Source organism: Bos indicus x Bos taurus, unplaced genomic scaffold (genome assembly GCF_003369695.1).
Source record: "Bos indicus x Bos taurus breed Angus x Brahman F1 hybrid unplaced genomic scaffold, Bos_hybrid_MaternalHap_v2.0 tig00011923_arrow_arrow_obj, whole genome shotgun sequence".
NCBI lineage: Eukaryota > Metazoa > Chordata > Mammalia > Artiodactyla > Bovidae > Bos > Bos indicus x Bos taurus.
In genome coordinates, this window is record NW_020868002.1 from 17982 (window position 1) to 36923 (window position 18942).

General features: G+C 41.0%; 1 protein-coding gene across 1 annotated transcript in view; it reads left to right on the plus strand.

The window, feature by feature from the left end:
• The window catches only part of LOC113889391 (multidrug resistance-associated protein 4-like), a 32966-nt gene extending 16842 nt beyond the window's left edge, over positions 1-16124 (plus strand). The window contains exons 3-7 of the mRNA XM_027536072.1: positions 73-223; positions 6376-6495; positions 7639-7749; positions 14343-14443; positions 16059-16124. Coding sequence (XP_027391873.1) covers positions 73-223; positions 6376-6495; positions 7639-7749; positions 14343-14443; positions 16059-16124 — 549 coding nt within the window. The remainder of the gene's footprint in view (positions 1-72; positions 224-6375; positions 6496-7638; positions 7750-14342; positions 14444-16058) is intronic.
• The last annotated feature ends 2818 nt before the right edge of the window (positions 16125-18942 follow it).

Consider the following 18942-nt stretch of genomic DNA (forward strand, 5'->3'; position numbering starts at 1 on the left):
CTAACAAATCAATAAAATTTATCTTTGAAAAGTATCCTTGACATGAAGGCCTCTGTATTTTCGCTATTTCAGACATTTCTACTTGTGATTGGTGTGGTGGGCGTGATGGTGGCTGCAATTCCTTGGACTGCTATACCTGTGATTCCCCTTGGCATCATTTTCTTTTTCCTTCGGCGATATTTCTTAGAGACATCACGAGATGTGAAACGCCTGGAATGTACAAGTGAGTATCAGGGCTCTCAGGTTGGGATGGCAGTGTAGTCTATCTTCCATTTATGCCTCAATTAACCAGACCCCTGAAACTCTGCAGACTGTTCTATGGGATTTCTCACTGTTAACATTAGGTGATTGAAAGTTATGGCCCCTGAGAGTAGGTTTGGCCCTTAAGGCAAATGGAGCTGGTGGCGGGTCAGCTGCCCTTTGCATTTTATCCCAAGGAGGATGGATGTGAGCACCATGAAGACAAGAACCATTTCTGTCTTGTTCATGACCTATGTCCTAACACAGAGTATCCACTCTGTTAATACTATTCTTGAAAGTATTTCATCATGTTGGAACTAATGTAGAAGGAAAATAGAGAATTGTTCTTCAAAAGAAAGCTGAGCACTGAAGAATTGATGCTTTTGAACCATGGCGTTGGAGAGAAGACTCTTGAGAGTCCCTTGGACTGCAAAGAAATCTAACCAGGCCATCCTAAAGGAGATCAGTCCTGAGTGTTCATTGGAAGGACTGATGTTGAAGCTGAAACTCCAATACTTTGGCCACCTGATATGAATAGCTGACTCATTTGAAAAGACCCTGATGCTGGGAAAGATTGAAGGCGGGAGGAGAAGAGGACAATAGAGGATGAGATGGTTGGATGGCATCACTGACTCAATGGACATGAGTTTGGGTAAACTCTGAGAACTGCTGATGGGCAGGGAGGCCTGGCGTGCTGCGGTTCATGGAGTCACAAAGAGTTGGACACGACTGAGTGACTGAACTGAAAGTTACCAGAAATGACAAGGAAAGGAAAAGATTAGGGAAAGGAAAGGAGACCTCAGGAAATATATGTCAAAAGTGATATATTTGAAAAAAATATTCTTTCACATGTTCTAGTAAGTTGCAGTTGTTAAAAGTATTGGATAGATGTGTGTTAGTCACTTAATCATGTCTGACTCTTTGAGACTGCATGGTTTGTAGCCCACCAGGCTCTTCTGTCCATGGAATTCCCCAGGCAAGAATACTGGAGTGGATAGCCATTCCCTTCTCCAGAGGATCTTCCTGACCCAGGGGTTGAACCCAGCTCTCCTGCATTGCTGGTGGACTCTGATATCTAAGTCACCAGGGGAGCCCTATTGAAAAGATAAGCCCTTTTATTTTCATGTCTGCTCTTTGTCATTTTCAGTATTTGGGGTGATAACCACACTGTTTGAAAGCTGAGTAGGGAAGAATTGATGCTTTTGAACTATGGTGTTGGAGAATACTCTTGAGAGTCCCTTGGACTGCATGGAGATACAACCAGTCCATCCTAAAGGAGATCAGTCCTGGGTGTTCATTGGTAGGACTGATTTTGAAGCGTTTGAAACTCCAATACTTTGGCCACCTGATGTGGAGAGCTGACTCATTTGAAAAGACCTTGATGCTGAGAAAGATTGAGGGCAGGAGGAGAAGGGGACAACAGAGGATGAGATGGTTGGATGGCATCACCGACTCAATGGACATGGGTTTGGGTGGACTCCGGGAGTTGGTGATGGACAGGGAGGGCTGGCGTGCTGCAGTTCATGGGGTCACAAAGAGTCTGACATAACTGAGCGACTGAACTGAATTGAACCACACTGTTTGTGTTCCCCTTTCTCAAAGCTATTCATATAAATGATGCTGAAAATAATCCCCTAGGAGAACACAGGAGGGGGATCGGCTCAGTATGTATTTAGTTGATAATTCCATTCACCTTCCTAGTTTTAGAATAGTGGGGAACAAAGGCGTCCCTGGTGGTCCTGTGATTAAGACTCTGTGCTTCCACTGTGGGGGCCACCACTTTAGTCCTGGTTGGGAAACCAGATCCTGCAAGATACAGCAAAAAAAAAAAAAAAAGAATAATGGGGAACACATTTTATGATTTATTAGTCTATTCTACGGGTAATCACAGATGATGAAATAATCAAATTTTTCTCTTATTATTGCACACATTTCATCAGTATTAAAACAAAAATAAGGAAAATAGATTGTTATATACTTTTAAAAGTTATAAAAATAACCAAAAAGTAAGGAAAGAATATGTTTGCATCAGAGACCTCAACCTTGAATAATTATTGGAGATTAATACCAACTTAACCTTCTAGAAACCAAGCCAAGAACAGACTCATGTTGAGTGTCATGCTTCTCTGTATCTACTAAGTGGAAAAAAATCTCAGTTCATCCCGTCAGAGGAGTTGTTTTATGGTGGCATTTGTATGTTTTGTTTTTAATAATAAACACTTGAGGTACTTACCTTTATTTGCAAAAAGAATAGTGATCATCAGTTTCATAAAATCTGTAGAAGACATTTTCATTCATCAAGAGAAGCAGCTAACCTCCTGTGAGGTCGAGTTTGGCGAGGTGTTTAGATGGATGGGGAGCAGTAGAGTCCAGGTGTGTGTGCAGTTCTACCTATATGACTCAGTGGGATGGTAGGACCTGGGGAGGCAGAAGAGGAAGTGATGAGCTCCATCCAGTCTTCTGTGTAGACACGGTTCAGACGTTTTATGGTTTGAGACCACTCATGAAATGAAGTCATTCAATAGTCTTGTTGCAAAGCAGGTCTCTGGCACATTGAGAGAGAGGTTGTTCCAGAAAGAATATTTGACAGAATTTTTGCGTGGGGCAAGAGCTATTTCCCATTCACATGGAAGTGGAGAAATGGGCTCCTTCTGAGGCTTTTGTCAAGAAGCAGTACAGGATTTTCTCAGTATTTGATCTGAAGAGTCTGAGAACTTTGGCACCATCATTGTGGATTATTTGGATTTTTTGCACCGAGTAGGCTGAAACAAGTTAAGTTCAGTTCATGTCAGTGGCTCAGACGTGTCCGACTCTTTGCGACCCCATAAATTGCAGCATGACAGGTGTCCCTGTCCATCACCAACTCCCAGAGTTCACTCAAACTCACGTCCATCAAGTTGGTGATGCCATCCAGCCATCTCATCCTCTGTCGTCCCCTTCTCCTTCTGCCCCCAATCCCTCCCAGCATCAGAGTATTTTCCAATGAGTCAAATCTTCTCATGAGGTGGCCACAGTACTGGAGTTTCAGCTTTAGCATCATTCCTTCCAAAGAACACCCAGGGCTGATCTCCTTTAGAATGGACTGGCTGGATTTCCTTGCAGTCCAAGGGACTCTCAAGAGTCTTCTCCAACACAACAGTTCAAACACATCAATTCTTCGGCGCTCAGCTTTCTTCACAGTCCAACTTTCACATCCATACATGACTACTGGAAAAACCATAGTCTTGACTAGCAGACCTTTGTTGGCAAAGTAATGCCTCTGCTTTTTAATATGCTATCTAAGTTGGTCATAGCTTTCCTTCCAGGGAGTAAGCGTCTTTTAATTTCATGGCTGCAATCACCATCTGCAGTGATTTTGGAGCCCAGAAAAATAAAGTCTGACACTGTTTCCACTGTTTCCCCATCTATTTCCCATGAAGTGATGGGATCAGATGCCATGATCTTCGTTTTCTGAATATTGAGCTTTAAGCCAACTTTTTCACTCTCCTCTTTCACTTTCATCAACAGGCTTTCTAGTTCCTCTTCACTTTCTGCCATAAGGGTGGTGTCATCTGCATATCTGAGGTTATTAATATTTCTCCCAGCAATCTTGACTCCAGTTTGTGCTTCATCCAGCCCAGCGTTTCTCATGATGTACTCTGCACAGAAGTTAAATAAGCAGGGTGACAATATACAGCCTTGACGTACTCCTTTTCCTATTTGGAGCCAGTCTTTTAGTCCATGTCCAGTTCTAACTGTTGATTCCTGACTTGCATACAGATTTCTCAAGAGGCAGGTCAGGTGGTCTCGTATTCCCATCTCTTTCAGAATTTTCCACAGTTTATTGTGATCCACACAGTCAAAGGCTTTGGCATAGTCAATAAAACAAGTTAGACAATACATTTAATCCAGGTACCCCATCCTGCACACCTCAGATAACCATATGCGGTAGCCAGCTGATTAGAATGTTTATGTTCTCTATCTGGTGGTGGTGGTGGTTGTGTTCAGTCCCTCAGTCGTGTCTGACTCTTTGACCCCATGGACTACATGTAGCATCCCAGGCTTCCCTGTCCTTCACCATCTCCCAGAGTTTGCTCAAAGTCATGTCCATTGAGTTGGTGATGCCATCCAACCATCTCATCCTAGGGCTGAGTGGATGGTCACCTGGTCCCCAGCCCAAGCTGTCCTCCCCCAGCTGAGGGCTTCCCATTCTCTCTGAGCCCCAGTGTCTCACAGAAGGAAGCCTGCTCCTTCCTTCCTTATAGAATTGGGAACACTAAACACAAGAGGAGGTTCTGTGTCTTTACCTATTTGTACCTCAACTCCTTTAAATGTGCAGTGCCCAGATGCATGTTGGTACTGGCTGAACTGTCATCAGACAGGCATTCAGATACTGGACCAAAAAGTGAGGACCTGAAAACAGTTTGGAGTTTCCCCCTTGATTATTTCCCCATCATTTTATAAAATCTCTGTAGCCTCCTGTAAGATGCATTACTAACTTCCCATAAACAACCTAATTGTACTAACAGGTCTTCTCTAGGAGACACACAGGTAACAAAGTGATGTCAGTATTTCCTGCTGATACAGCACAAGTTATCACTCACCTCAGACAGAGGTCACAGGCTCACTATGTGCCCCTGACAACAGCAAGTTACAACCTCATTCATGGGAAGAATGAAAACCCCACCAGAAGTGTCCTCCCTGCTTGGCAGCATGCAGCCCACCTGTTCCCTGATAGGCAGGAGCCTGACCTTGGTGCTTGTGGTCAGTGTGCTCTTAGAGAAGAAGGCAGGAAATGAATGGTCAGTCATGTGACACCAAGCCCAAATCCACATGAAGTCACTCAAAAGAGAATGGCCATTAAGGCCACTGTCAGATTCTAAAAGATTGATGTGTCACATGCCACAGTGACCTCAGAATACCAGGACAGGTATCTAGCAGACAGCTAATAAAATGTCCATCAGGTTCCTGGAATGGAAGTCAAGACTGTTCAAAGGCTCCTCGTCTGTTGGGTCCTGTGGGCACAAGGGCGGGGCAGTGCCAGGTGCTCTGTGACCCACACAGAGGCTCCTGGCACAGGTGCAGAGAGAGGCCCACGACAGGGGAGGCAGCAGACTGTCCACTCCCCTTATTTATCTCACCATGTCCTGTGTCTGGCTCTGGTACAGGATGGGGGATGTACTGACTCTATCCCAGCCCTTAGGTTACTCATCTAAGGAGGAGACGGCCCACAGGTTACTCAACAAAATTCAGTGTGGTGAGGACTCTAATTAGGAATTAAATTTTTTTTTTTTGTATCCTTGACCATGTATTTGTTTTTTTTTTTTTTCCTAATTTTATTTTATTTTTAAACTTTACATAATTGTATTAGTTTTGCCAAATATAAGGCTACTGATTCAAAAATTAGTGAACAGTAATTACTCACCCATGATAAATAATGAAATATTACCATTTTCAGCAACATTGATGGACTTGGGAATATTATTATTTGTAAAGTAAGTCAGAGAAAGATAAATATGATATCACTTATATATGGAATCTAAAAATAATACAAATGAATCTGTACACAAAATAGAAATAGACTCAGAGACATAAAAAACAAACTTACAGTTGGCAGAGGGGATTGGGAGAGAGGGAAGAACAAGTTAGAAGTATGGGATTAATAGACATACTGCTATTAATGTGTCAGATAGACAACAACAGGGAATTACTGCAAGCACAGGGAATTTTATTCAGTATCTTGTATTAACCTGTAATGAAATAAAATCTGAAAAAAATAACTGAATGACTGTACTATATACCTTAAACTAGAACATTATTGTAAATCAACTGTACTTCAATATATTTTTAAAAAATTGTCAACAATTTCCACCTGATGAGATGCCAGAAGAATTTGGAGGGAGGCGTGTGTGAGAGGATCTTGATGAAAGAACAATAATTTCTTTATCTAAATCTAGCTGTGATTTGAACTTGATCAAAGATAGTTTCAAGGAGAAGCTTTCATTCCCAGGTCATTAAAGTGAAGCTTGATGTGAGCAGGACTTTGAGGGTCACATGGAGGATTCTCTTTGATGGGATGTGTGACCACAGAGCCCGGGAGGCAGTGGGTTTCCTTGCATCCAGCCTTCTTGACCTTCTCTGTCTCTGCTTCCCCAGCATGGAGCCCGGTATTTTCCCACTTAGCATCTTCTCTCCGGGGACTCTGGACCATCCGGGCGTATAAAGCTGAACAGAAGTTTCAGGAACTGTTTGATGCACACCAGGATTTGCACTCAGGTCTGTAAGTTTCTGGAGATGTTTTCAAAGGATGGGATGTGCTCCCTTCTGAGGCTGACCTCCCTCTCAGGTGGCCTGGCTGCCCACACCTCTCTCTGTGTCACTCCTCATCCCCCTCTGCCCACCTGCCTCCCCCACCCCTTCCTCTCAGCATCCCCTCAGTGCTCCCTTCTTCCCTGTCATCCCCTGCTTTTCTCCCCTGACTGGCTCGCATTGTCCTTGCATCACTGTGCCCTGTAGACTTCTGTCTCTTTAGGGTAAGAGTCAGCAAACTTCTTTTGTGTGAAGATCCAGATAGAAAATATTGTAGGCTTGTGTGCTGTACCGTGTCTGTTGCAACTACTCACCTTTGCTGTTGTAGCACAAAAACAGGCAAAGATAATACATCAGAAAATGGCGGTTTCTGTGTTCCAATAAAAGTTTATTTACAGAACCAGGTGGTGGCTGTTCTCACCCTCCAGACTGTGGTTTGCTGACTTTTCAGAGCGTGGAGGGTGGCAGATGTGATTGAGGAAATAATTTCCTGATTTTCCACCCACTTGATTATGTTTTTAATCAGTGAAATTTTTCCCTAGGTAGAAAATTCAGAATTTCCTCCAAGTCTATAAAATCCAAGCCAAACTTTCCGATAATTATTGTATTTTGAAGATAAAAATGGCATTTTGAAAGTCACATGCAGATCCTGTTAGCTGATGGTCATATAGATACTGGATCCTAAGAATAAACACTGCAGGGCCATATAGTGAGGGCAGAAGGTGCTGGAAACAGTGTGAGCTGTGCTCTCTGCTGTGTGAGAGCTGGGAGCAGTCGGCCCTGTGAGAGGATGATCTTCACGCTGAGGCCCAGCACTGCAGGAAATGCACAGATGAGACGATTCCCCATCTTCCTTCTTCTGATCTTATTTCTGTTGATAACCTGTGGGTTGAAGTTTTCAATTCATGCTTCCTGGACTGATTTCTGTGTGTCTCATACATTGTCTTGTGTTAGAACCTAGTTTTCTAGAATCTTCAGGTTCCTTGGGTATGTAACTTTGCTGTCCTACCTGTGTAAAATCTTCTGTAGCTCAACTGAGAAAATATTCTCCCTCATGAGAAGCAGCTAACATAGTTTTTGTATTACACTTATTATGGTTCACAAATGCAGAGGCTTGGTTCCTGCTTTTGACGACGTCCCGATGGCTCGCTGTGTATCTGGATGTCATCTGTGCCATCTTTGTCACTGTTGTTGCCTTTGGGGTCCTGATTCTGGTAGAAAGTAAGTACAGATGTGAATATTTGTGGTATGTTTACACTTTTTAGCTTTTTTTGTAGTTATTAAACTCTAATCATCATGTCTAATATATACTCTTTGGTTTCAATGAATTGTATTAAAGTGTCTGCAGTATGTGACTCCACAGTGTGGTCCATGAGAAGTTGTTTGTGTCTTAATGAGAACTTTTATCTTTTTTTTAATTTACTTATTTATTTACAGTAGGTCTTTTTGAGGCCATTAAAAAAATGATTGGCATATGGTTGATTTACAATGTGTTAGCTTCAGGTGTATGGCCAAGTGACTCTGTTATACATATATCCACTTTTTAAAGATTCTTTTTCCATACCCCATGAGCATTGGGGTGAATGTATATTTTTTTTTTTAGTAATTTGCATTTTGATTAATACTTCAAATGAACTGTCTTTTAGAAAATAATTTCTATTTTTCACTTTCAGAGTCCTTAGGAGCAAAGTCCAGGTATGACGTGCCTGCTCCAGCAGACCTTTGGTGCCTTGGGCCCCTGCTTTGGCTCGCTCAGGACATTCTTTCATTTTTATTTTAAGTTTTATTGGGGTATAGTTCATTTACACTGTTGTCTTAGTTTCCGATGTACAGCAAAGTCAATCTGCTGTACATATACATATATCCACTCTTTTTTAGGTTCTTTCTTATGTAGGCCATTACCGAGTTCTCTGTACTGTACAGTAGTTTCTGATTAGTTATCTATTTTAATATTTTATATATAGTTGTATGTGTCAATCCCAGTCTTCCAATTTATCCCTCCCCTCACTTATCCCCTGTTAACCATAAGTTTATTTTCTACATCTATTACACTACTTCTGTTTTGTATATAAGTTCATTTGTAGCCCTTTGTTATATTCCATATATAAGCAATATCATATTCTCTGTTTCTCTGTCTGACTTACTTCACTCAGTATGAAAATCTCTAGGTCCAGCCATGTTGCTGCAAATGGTATTATTTCACTCTTTTTTATGGCTGAGTAATATTACACTATATGTATAATAGCGCATCTTCCTTATCCATTACTCTGTTGATGGACATTTAGGTTGCTTCTATGTTCTGGCTATTGTAAATAGTGCTACAGTGATCATAAGGGTGGATGTATCTTTTAGAAGTATGGTTTTCTCTGGATATATGCCCAGGAGTGGGATTGCTGGATCATATGGTAGCTCTCTTTTTAGTTTTTAAAGGAACCTCCATATTTTTCTCCATAGTGCTTTACCAGTTTACATTCCCACCAACAGTGATGGAGGGTTCCCTTTTCTCCACATCCTCTCCAGTATTTATTGTTTTGATGATGGTCATTCTGACTGTGGTAAGTTGAAACCTCACTGTAGTTTTTTGCAGTTTTTTTCATTTTTTTCACTGTAGTTTTGATATACATTTTTCTAACGATTAGAGATGTTGACCATCTTTTCATGCATTTTTTTTTTTTTTGGCCATCTGTGTTTCTTCTTTGGAGACCATCTCTTTTAATCTTCTGCCCATTTTTTGGATTTTTTGTTTATTTATTTATTATTTATTTATATTGAACTGCATAAGCTGTTTGTATATTTTGGAGAGTCATCCCTTGTAAGTCACTTTGTTTGCAAATATTTCTCCCCATTCTGAAGACTGTCTTTGGTATTTTTTATGGTTTTCTTTGCTATGCAAAAGCTTTTAAGATTAATTGGGTCCCATTTGTTTATGTTTTATTTTATTTTCATTACTCTAGGAGGTGCTGCAATTTATGTCAGATAGAGTTCTCCCTATGTTTTCATCTAAAAGTTTTGTAGTGTCTGGTCTTACATTTACATCTGTAATCCATTTTGAGTTTATTTTGCTGTATGATGTTAGGAAAAGTTCTAATTTTATTCTTTTACATGTAGCTGTCCAGTTTTCCCAGCACCAATTATTGAAGAAACAGTCTTTTCTCCGTTGTATATTCTTGCTTACTTTGTCATAAGTGATCATAGGTGCCTGGGGTTATCTCCGGACTTTCTGTCCTGTTCTGTTGATCTGTATTTCTGATTTTGGTGCCACATAGCATTTGGTGCCACTTTCTGTTACTGTAGCTTTGTAATATAGTGTAAAGACAGGGGGCATGATTCTTCCTAGCTTCATTTTCTTCTTTCTCAAGATTACATTGGCTATTTATGGTATTTTGTGTTTCCATCAAATGTAAACTTTTTGTTCTAATTCTATGAAAAATGCCATTGGTAATTGAATAAGGATTGCATTGAATCTGTAGATTGCTTAAGTAGGTTGTTTGTTTGTTTGTTTACAGTAGGTCATCGAGGAGATCTTTTTTCTTTTTATCTTTCTTTGAATGGGTTGAGGTCTACATAACTGTAGCAGGATGACCTTCTGAACATCCCAGGTAGTGTCCTGTAGTTGGATACAGAGAACCAAGTTTACTATTAAGCTTTCTGTACAGCTTAGAAAAGGCTGAGGAACCAGAGATCAAATTGCCAACATCTGCTGGATCATGGAAAAAGGAAGAGAGTTCCAGAAAAACATCTTTTTCTGCTTTATTGACTATGCCAAAGCCTTTGACTATGTGGATCACAATAAACTGTGGAAATTCTTCAAGAGATGGGAATACCAGGCCACCTGACCTGCCTCTTGAGAAACCTATATGCAGGTCAGGAAGCAACAATTAGAACTGGACATGGAACAACAGACTGGCTCCAAATAGGAAAAGGAATACATCAAGGCTGTATATTGTCACCCTGCTTATTTAACTTTTATGCAGAGTACATCATGAGAAACGCTGGGCTGGAAGAAGCAGAAGCTGGAATCAAGATTTCCAGGAGAAATGTCAATAACCTCAGATATGCAGATGACCCCACCCTTATAGCAGAAAGTGGAGAGGAACTAAAAACCTCTTGATGAAAGTGAAAGTGGAGAGTGAAAAAGTTGACTTAAAGCTCAACATTCAGAAAACAAAGATCATGGCATCTGGTCCCATCACTTCATGGGAAATAGATGGGGAAACAGTGGAAACAGTGTCAGACTTTATTTTTTTGGGGTCCAAAATCACTGCAGATGGTGATTGCAGACATGAAATTAAAAGACGCTTAATCCTTGGAAGGAAAGTTATGACCAACCTAGATAGCATATTGAAAAGCAGAGACATTACTTTGCCAACAAAGGTCTGCTAGTCAAGGCTATGGTTTTTCCTTTGGTCATGTATGGATGTGAAAGTTGGACTGTGAAGAAAGCTGAGCGCTGAAGAATTGATGCGTTTGAACTGTGGTGTTGGGGAAGACTCTTGAGAGTCCCTTGGACTGCAAGGAGATCCAACCAGTCCATTCTAAGGAGATCAGCCCTGGCTGTTCTTTGGAAGGAGTGATGCTAAAGCTGAAACTCCAGTACTTTGGCCTACCTCATGTGAAGAGTTGACTCATTGGAAAAGACTCTGATGCTGGGAGGGATTGGAGGCAGGAGGAGAAGGGGACGACAGAGGATGAGATGGGCTGGATGGCATCACGGACTCGATGGACATGAGTTTGAGTGAACTCCAGGAGTTCGTGATGGACAGAGAGGCCTAGCATGCTGCAATTCAATGGGGTAAAAAGAGTCAGACAGGACTGAGCAACTGAACTGAACTGACAGTTTAAGGTTATAGGTTTTAGCTTTAGGGCTCCTTGGATCTCTTGGTTGTAGGGGTCCAGTGTAATGGTGTTAGAAAAGAGTCTCTGTAGCAAAAACAATATCCTCACTGCTGTGTGGGTCACAGATGAGGAGTTATTGGAATGTGTGTCATGAATTCACCATCCTCTCTATTCCATAGCAAGAACCCTGAATCATAGTCTTTAATGCAAAAATGAGAGTAATTTTTTAGATTTAAAAGCATTGCCTTGTGTTGCAAAACCCATTGCCTTGTTTTTGTGATTTCAATTGCAGCTACACTGGACATAGAAAGTGAAGTTACATAATGATAATTGAAGCATAAGGATAAAAATCTGAGCAATGACATCCTCACCTATATTATTCTGTCAAGTGTATCTCATCCAGGTGGGATTAATATGATAAATAATGAAAATGGTAAGGATCTAAGAGAAGCAGAAGAGATTAGGAAGAGATTGCATAAATACACAGAAGAACTGTACAGAAAATATCTTAATGACCTGGATAACCATGATGATGTGGTCACTCACCTAAGCCAGACATCCTGGAAATGTGAAGTCAAGTGGACCTTACTTCAAAGCATTACTACAAACAAAGATAGTGAAGGTAATGGAATTCCAGTTGAGCAATTTTAAACTCCTAAAAGATGATTCTGTTGAAGTGCGGCACTTAATATACCACCAAATTTTGGAAAATTCAACAGTGGCCACAGGATTGGAAAAGGTCAGTTTACATTCCAATCCAAAGAAAGGCAATTCCAGAGAATGTTCAAACTATCATACAATTGCACTCATTTTTGCATGCTAGTAAGGTTATCACTGACTCAGTGGACATGAGTCCTGAGTGAACTCCAGGAGTTGGTATGGACAGGGAGGCCTAGCGTGCTGCGATTCATGCGGTCGCAAAGGGTTGGACACGACTGAGTGACTGAACTGAACTGAACTCAAGGTTATATTAAAATCCCTTCAAACAAGACTTCAGCAGTACATGAATCCGGAACTTCCAGCTATACATGCTGGATTTACGAAAGGCAGAGGAAACCAGAGATCAAATTGCCAGTATTCACTGGATCATAGAGAAAGCAAGGGAATTCCAGAAAACATCAGCTTCATTGACTATGTGAAAGGCTTTGACTGTGTAGATCCCAACAAACTGTGAAAAATTCTGAAAGAGATAGGAATACCAGACCATCTTATATGTCTCCTGAGAAACCTGTATGAAAGTCAATGAAGAAACAGTTAGAACCTGGACGAGGAACAATGGACTGCTTCAAAACTGGAGAAGGAGAATGACAAGGCTGTTATATTGTCACTATGTTTATTTAACTTATATGCAGAATACATGATGCAAAATGCTGGGCTGATGAAGCACAAGCTGGAATCAAGATTTCTGGGAGAAATATCAATAACCACAGATATGCAGATGATATCACTCTAATGACAGAAAGTGAGGAGCCTCTTGATGAAAGTAACAGAGCAGAGTGAAAAAGCTGGCTTAAAACTCAGCATTCAAAAAACTAAGATCATGATATCCGGTCCCATCTGGGGAAAAATTAAAACAGTGACATATTTATTTTCTTGGATTCCAAAAATCTCTTCAAACTGTGACTGCAGCCATGAATGAAAAGATGTTTGCTTCTGGAAGGAAAGCTATGACAAATCTAGACAGAATATTACAAAGCAGAGATGTCACTTTGAGAACAAAGATCCACATAGTGAAGGTATATTTTTCCAGTAGTCATGTAAGAGTTGTCAACAGATGTAAGAGTTGGGCCATTAAAAAGGCTGAGGGCCAAAAAATTGATGCTTTCAAGCTGTGGTTTTGGAGAAGACTCATGAGAGTCCTTTGGGACTGTAAGGAGATCAAACCAGTCAATCCTAAAGGAATCAACCCTGAATATTCACCGGAAAGGACTGATGCTGAAGCTGAAGCTCTGATACTTTGACCCCAGATGAGAAGCGCTGACTCATTAGAGAAGACCCTGATACTGGGAAAGATTGAAGGCAGGAGAAGAAGGGAGTGGCAGAGAATGAGATGGTTGGATGGCATCACCAACTCGATGGACATGAGTTTGAGCAAACTCCAGGAGATAATGAAGGACAGGAAGCCTGGTGTGCTGCAGTCCATGGAGACACAGAATCAGACATGACTTAGTGACTGAACAACTTTGTTCAGTTCAATTGCTCAGTCGTGTCTGATCTTTGTGACCCCATGGACTGCAGCATGCCGGGCCTCCCTGTCCATTGCCACTCCCTGAGTTTCTCAAACTCATGTCCATTGAGTTGGTGATGCCATCCAACTATTTCATCCTCTGTAATCTAACAACTTTGTTAGTTCTTTCTAAATTCATAATATTTTAAAAATTAATTTATTTGGCTGTACTGGGTCTTAGTTGGGGCGTGCAGGATCTTCAGTCTTAGTTGTAACAGGCAGGACTTTAGTTGCAGCATGTGAACTCTTAGTTGTGGCATATATAGTCCATCTAGTTCCCTGACCAGGGATCGAACCTGGACCCCCTGCAATGGAGCTCGGAGTCTTAGCTATTGGACCACCAGGAAAGTCCCTCATAGTGTTTTTTTTTTTTAAACTATTATTGTCTCATACAACAGAAGTAATATTATGAGTAATACTATCATTACATACAAATGATTTAAATATTATAAAGGAGTCTTCTCACTACTATTTATAAAATAGCTAACTAAAAAAGACCTACTGTATAGCACAGGGAACTCTATTTAATACTCTGTAATGATGTATGTGGAAAAATAATTTTAAAAGAGCAGATTACATATATGTCTGGCTAATTCACTTTACTGTACACCTGAAACTAACACAACTTTGTAAATCAACTATACTCCAATGAAAATCATAAAAATAAAGGAGTCTTCTTTGTAGAGTGACAGAAGGACCTATGTGAGGGGTTGAGAAGTAGACTGACTTCTTCTTCTTCTTCCTCATTTAGCTTTGGATGCTGGGCATGTTGGTCTCGTCCTGTCACTAACCATCACACTTACCAGTATCTTCCAGTGGTGCGTCAGGCAAAGTGTGGAAGTTGAGAACATGGTGATGTTTATTTTCTGTTCTTAGCCTTTTCAGGTCTCCTTGCTGTTATATGACATAAAAGCAGTTCTTATGTAAAATAATGAAACTGTTATTTTACATCATTTTACAAGTTTTTTACATTCTCCTCCATCTTCTTAAGGGCTCCCTGGTGGCTCACATGTTAAAGAATCCCTCCTGCAATGCAGGAGACACAGGAGACTCAGGTTCGATCCCTCGGTTGGGAAGATCCCATGTAAAGGGAAAGGCTACCCCAGTATTCTTTGCCTGGAGAATCCCCATGGACAGAGGAGCCTGGAAGGCTACAGTTCATGGGGTTGCAAAGAGTTGGGCATGACTGAACAAGTTTCACTTTAACTTTCATGTGCTTAAAGTTATGTAAATAAAATATACACATATTTTTCTCAGTCATGTGTATGCCATGTCAGAAGGTTTTGGTATTCATCACAAACTGTCTTCAAATACAATAAATGTCTCTGTAGGAGGAGGTTCTGAAATTCTGGAGACAATGTAAGCTAATTTCTTAGCAGCTTGTTTGCATTTGTTTTCTTAATGGGTAATTCCTCATTTTTGGTAAAAGAAAATATTCCAATATTTTTGAGGTTTATTTAATTACTATGTTCCTCCACCCATCTCCAATTTTATCGTTTGTTTTTGTGTGTGTTGAAAACACCGAATTTGCTGGTGGCCCTTCTTCCTGGTAGGATAGGCTCCCTCTCAGAATATGCTCTCTAAGGTGTGGAGTCATGGTTGTTTAGAAGAAACATTATACACTTTTGATATTTGTACATTTTCCTAAAGGGAGAAAATAATAAAAAATGAAATTTTCCATATCTTTCTTCTAACAGAGTAGAAGTAGTGAAAGTCACTCAGTCGTGTCCGACTCTTTGCGACCCCATGGGACTATACAGTCCATGGAATTCTCCAGGCCAGAATACTGGAGTGGGTAGCCTTTCCCTTGTCTAGGGATCTTCCCAACCCAGGGATCAAACCCAGGTCACCTGCATTGCAGGAGGATTCTTAACCAGCTGAGCCACAAGGCAAGGCAAGAATACTGCAGTGGTTAGCTTATCCCTTCTTCAAGGGGAACTTCCCAACCCAGAAATTGAACCAGGGTCTCCTGTATTGCAGGCAAATTCTTTATGAACTGAGCTATCAGGAAAGCTCATAACAGAGTAGAAAATGACTGATTATTAAAATGAGGTTTGATGATCATCCAGTTCTGTTCATCTGTAACATGTGGCCCTTCTGTGGCCACACATTACTAATTGGTGTCCAAAAGTATTATTTTCTTTGAAATATTCTTTTTTTAAAAAATTCAGAGTGTGAAAGGAGGATCAATAAAATTTTTACCATGCATTTCTTAATTTTTTAACTTTAATATAAAATTGAAGGAAATAGTCTATGTAAAAGTGTTTGAAGATGAATGAATAAGTTTTAAATCATCCAAGGCCTTATCAGACTCCTACTTCTGTCCTTTGTGGATGCTTAGATCTAAATCTAGATCTTTGTGTTGTTGTTCTGAACTGTATAAAAGCAGAAGGTTTCATTTACAATGTCTGGACATCTATAACAAGACTCTCTGATACTAACTCATGAGATGTCATACGTGTTTCAGATGATTTCAGTAGAAAGGGTGATTGAATACACAGACACTTGTGAAAGAAGCATCCTGGGAACTTGAGTATCGTCCACCACCATCCTGGCCCAACAAAGGAATGATTTCCCTTCACAATGTGTCTTCAGGCATACATCGGATGGGCCCCCTGGTATTGTGGAACATGTATCCAAAAATTTAACCCAGGACAAACGGTTAGTTTTAAGCCATTTGCCTTTTTAAAATCTAAGATTTAGCACCACATCTGCTCTTGACTTCTTTGTCAGTGTGTCAGGGGGACTCTGTTCCTAATGGATGCAGATTAGATCAGTGACATTGTAGGCTAATCTTTCTTGGAAACTGACCATGGAATGGGGATACCAAGAAATTTCTTCCTGTGTCATGAGTTCCCTCATGATGGTTGATGGGCTCTAGGATCCAGGGCTCCATCTTAACCTTATTCAGGACACTATATGTGACATCTGATTATTCATACAAAGTCTGGGACGTCAGCCTTGTCTTCCTGGCCCTAACTCCCAATATTTCATTCCTTGCCATATTTACTTGTTTGTATTTCTGAAATCTTCTCTTCCTCCCATGGTGCCCTCTGGTTGCAGCCTCCCTCTCTGTCTCTTAGCCCTTCCTGTAGCCTTGTCTTCCACTCACCCACACTGAGCTGCCATCCCCCTGCCCTCCCACCACAGACTGCTGCTTTCTTTAGCACAGATCTGATCCTTACTGGCCTGGTGAGCTGCTGCTGGAACCATAGCATAGCTTCAAGTCCACTCCAGCAGGGGCCATGGGGTGAGCTGTGTCCACCAGAGAAGAGCCTCAATAATAACCCAGTCAGCAGTGAGGAATCATGGTATCAGATGGAGGCAAGGTCTAGAGATTGGCTCAAAGTCAAAAGCAAATTGATGGGATCAGAGAAGATCTGTGTGGGAGACGGCAGAGAGGCTTTGACCTGGACCTGTCAGCATCCATGTCTGCTTGTGATGTTCCTTCTGCACTCAGTTTGAGGCCCTCAGCTGGGATCAGGACAGAATCCTGAAGAAGAGACTGAACTGGACAAGGTGTTAGGAGCTCTTCCCCACCTCCCTCTGCAGCCAGTTTGTTTGACACACACACACCCCTGAACTCGGATTGTGTGTAGTTTCTCCCAAAGCACCACGTCCTCCCTGTTCGCAGTGCACATGCTGCCCCTCAGCCTCAGAGACCCAGACCCTCTGTCATCTGGATGGTGAAAATCTCCTCATTTTCTGAGTCAATCCTAGTGCATCTTTGAGATCCTCAGTTCTTCCTTCGTGTCGTATATATTCTTTCAAGATAGCATTTATGGTACAGCTATATTTATAGCAGCCAAAATTTGGAAGGAACTAAATCCTTATGTGAAGCATTATTCAGCCTTAAAAAGGAAGAAAATTCTGACCTGTGGATAAACCTTCATGACATCTTACTAAATGAAATAAGCCAGACACAAAAGGAATGAATACTCCAATCCCATTTGTGTGAGATTCCTAGAGAGTAAAATCCAAGAAGACAGGAAGTAGGATGGTGGTCTCCAGGGACTGGGGAGGGTAAATGGGGAGCTGTTTATTTAATGGGTATGAATTTCAGTTTTACAAGGCAGAAAAAAAATTCTCAAGCTTGGTTGCACAGCAATGTGAACGTACTGAACACCAAACTAACCACTTAAAAATGGTAAAATAGTTAAATTTTATGTTATGTGAATTTTATCATAAATAAAAGAAAAGATAGCACCTGTGGCATGCTTTGTAATTTGGGATCTGTATCTCATAGTACCTTGAGGCTTTGTAAAATCAGGGAGCATCTTGTTTTCATATTTGTTCCCAGAAAGTAGCATTCTGCAGGGCACAGAGAGAGTACTGAGGGACTTCTGGTTGTGAGGCTGAGTGAGTTATACAGGTGTGAGCAAGCAGAAACCAGCACACACACACACACACACACACACACACAACACACGCGACAACTCCGTAAATAACTGAAAGAACTGCTCTTTAAAACTCCTACCACCCCACAGACCCATCTAGTGGAAAATAGCTATAATTTAATGCATTATTGATTAATGCAAAGCCTTTGACTGTATGGATCACAATAAACTGTGGAAAATTCTGAAGGAGATGGGAATACCAGACCACCTGACCTGCCTCTTGAGAAACCTATATGCAGGTCAGGAAGCAACAGTTAGAACTGGACATGGAACAACAGACTGGTTCCAAATAGGAAAAGGAGTACATCAAGGCTGTATATTGTCACCCTGCTTATTTAAGTTATATGCAGAGTACATCATGAGAAACACTGGGCTGGAAGAAGCACACACTGGAATCAAGATTGCTGGGAGAAATATCAATAACCTCAGATATGCAGATGACACCACTTTATGGCAGAAAGTGAAGAGGAACTAAACAGCCTCTTGATAAAAGTGAAAGAGGAGAGTGAAAAAGTTGGCTTAAAGCTCAACGTTTAGAAAACAAAGATTATGGCATCTGATCCCATCACTTCATGGCAAATAGATGGGGAAACAGCAGACACAGTGTCAGACTTTATTTTTGGGGGCTCCAAAATCACTGCAGATGGTGATTGCAGCCATGAAATTAAAAGACAATTACTCCTTGGAAGGAAAGTTGTGACCAACCTCAGTTCAGTTCAGTTCGGTTGCTCAGTTGTGTCCAACTCTTTGCGACCCCATGAATTGCAGCACGCCAGGCCTCCCTGTCTGACCAACCTAGACAGCACATTAAAAAGCAGAGACATTACTTTGTCAACAAAGGTCTGTCTAGTCAAGGCTATGATTTTTCCAGTGGTCATGTATGGGTGTGAGATTAGGACTGTGAATAAAGCTGAGTACTGAAGAATTGATGCTTTTGAACTGTGGTGTTGAGAA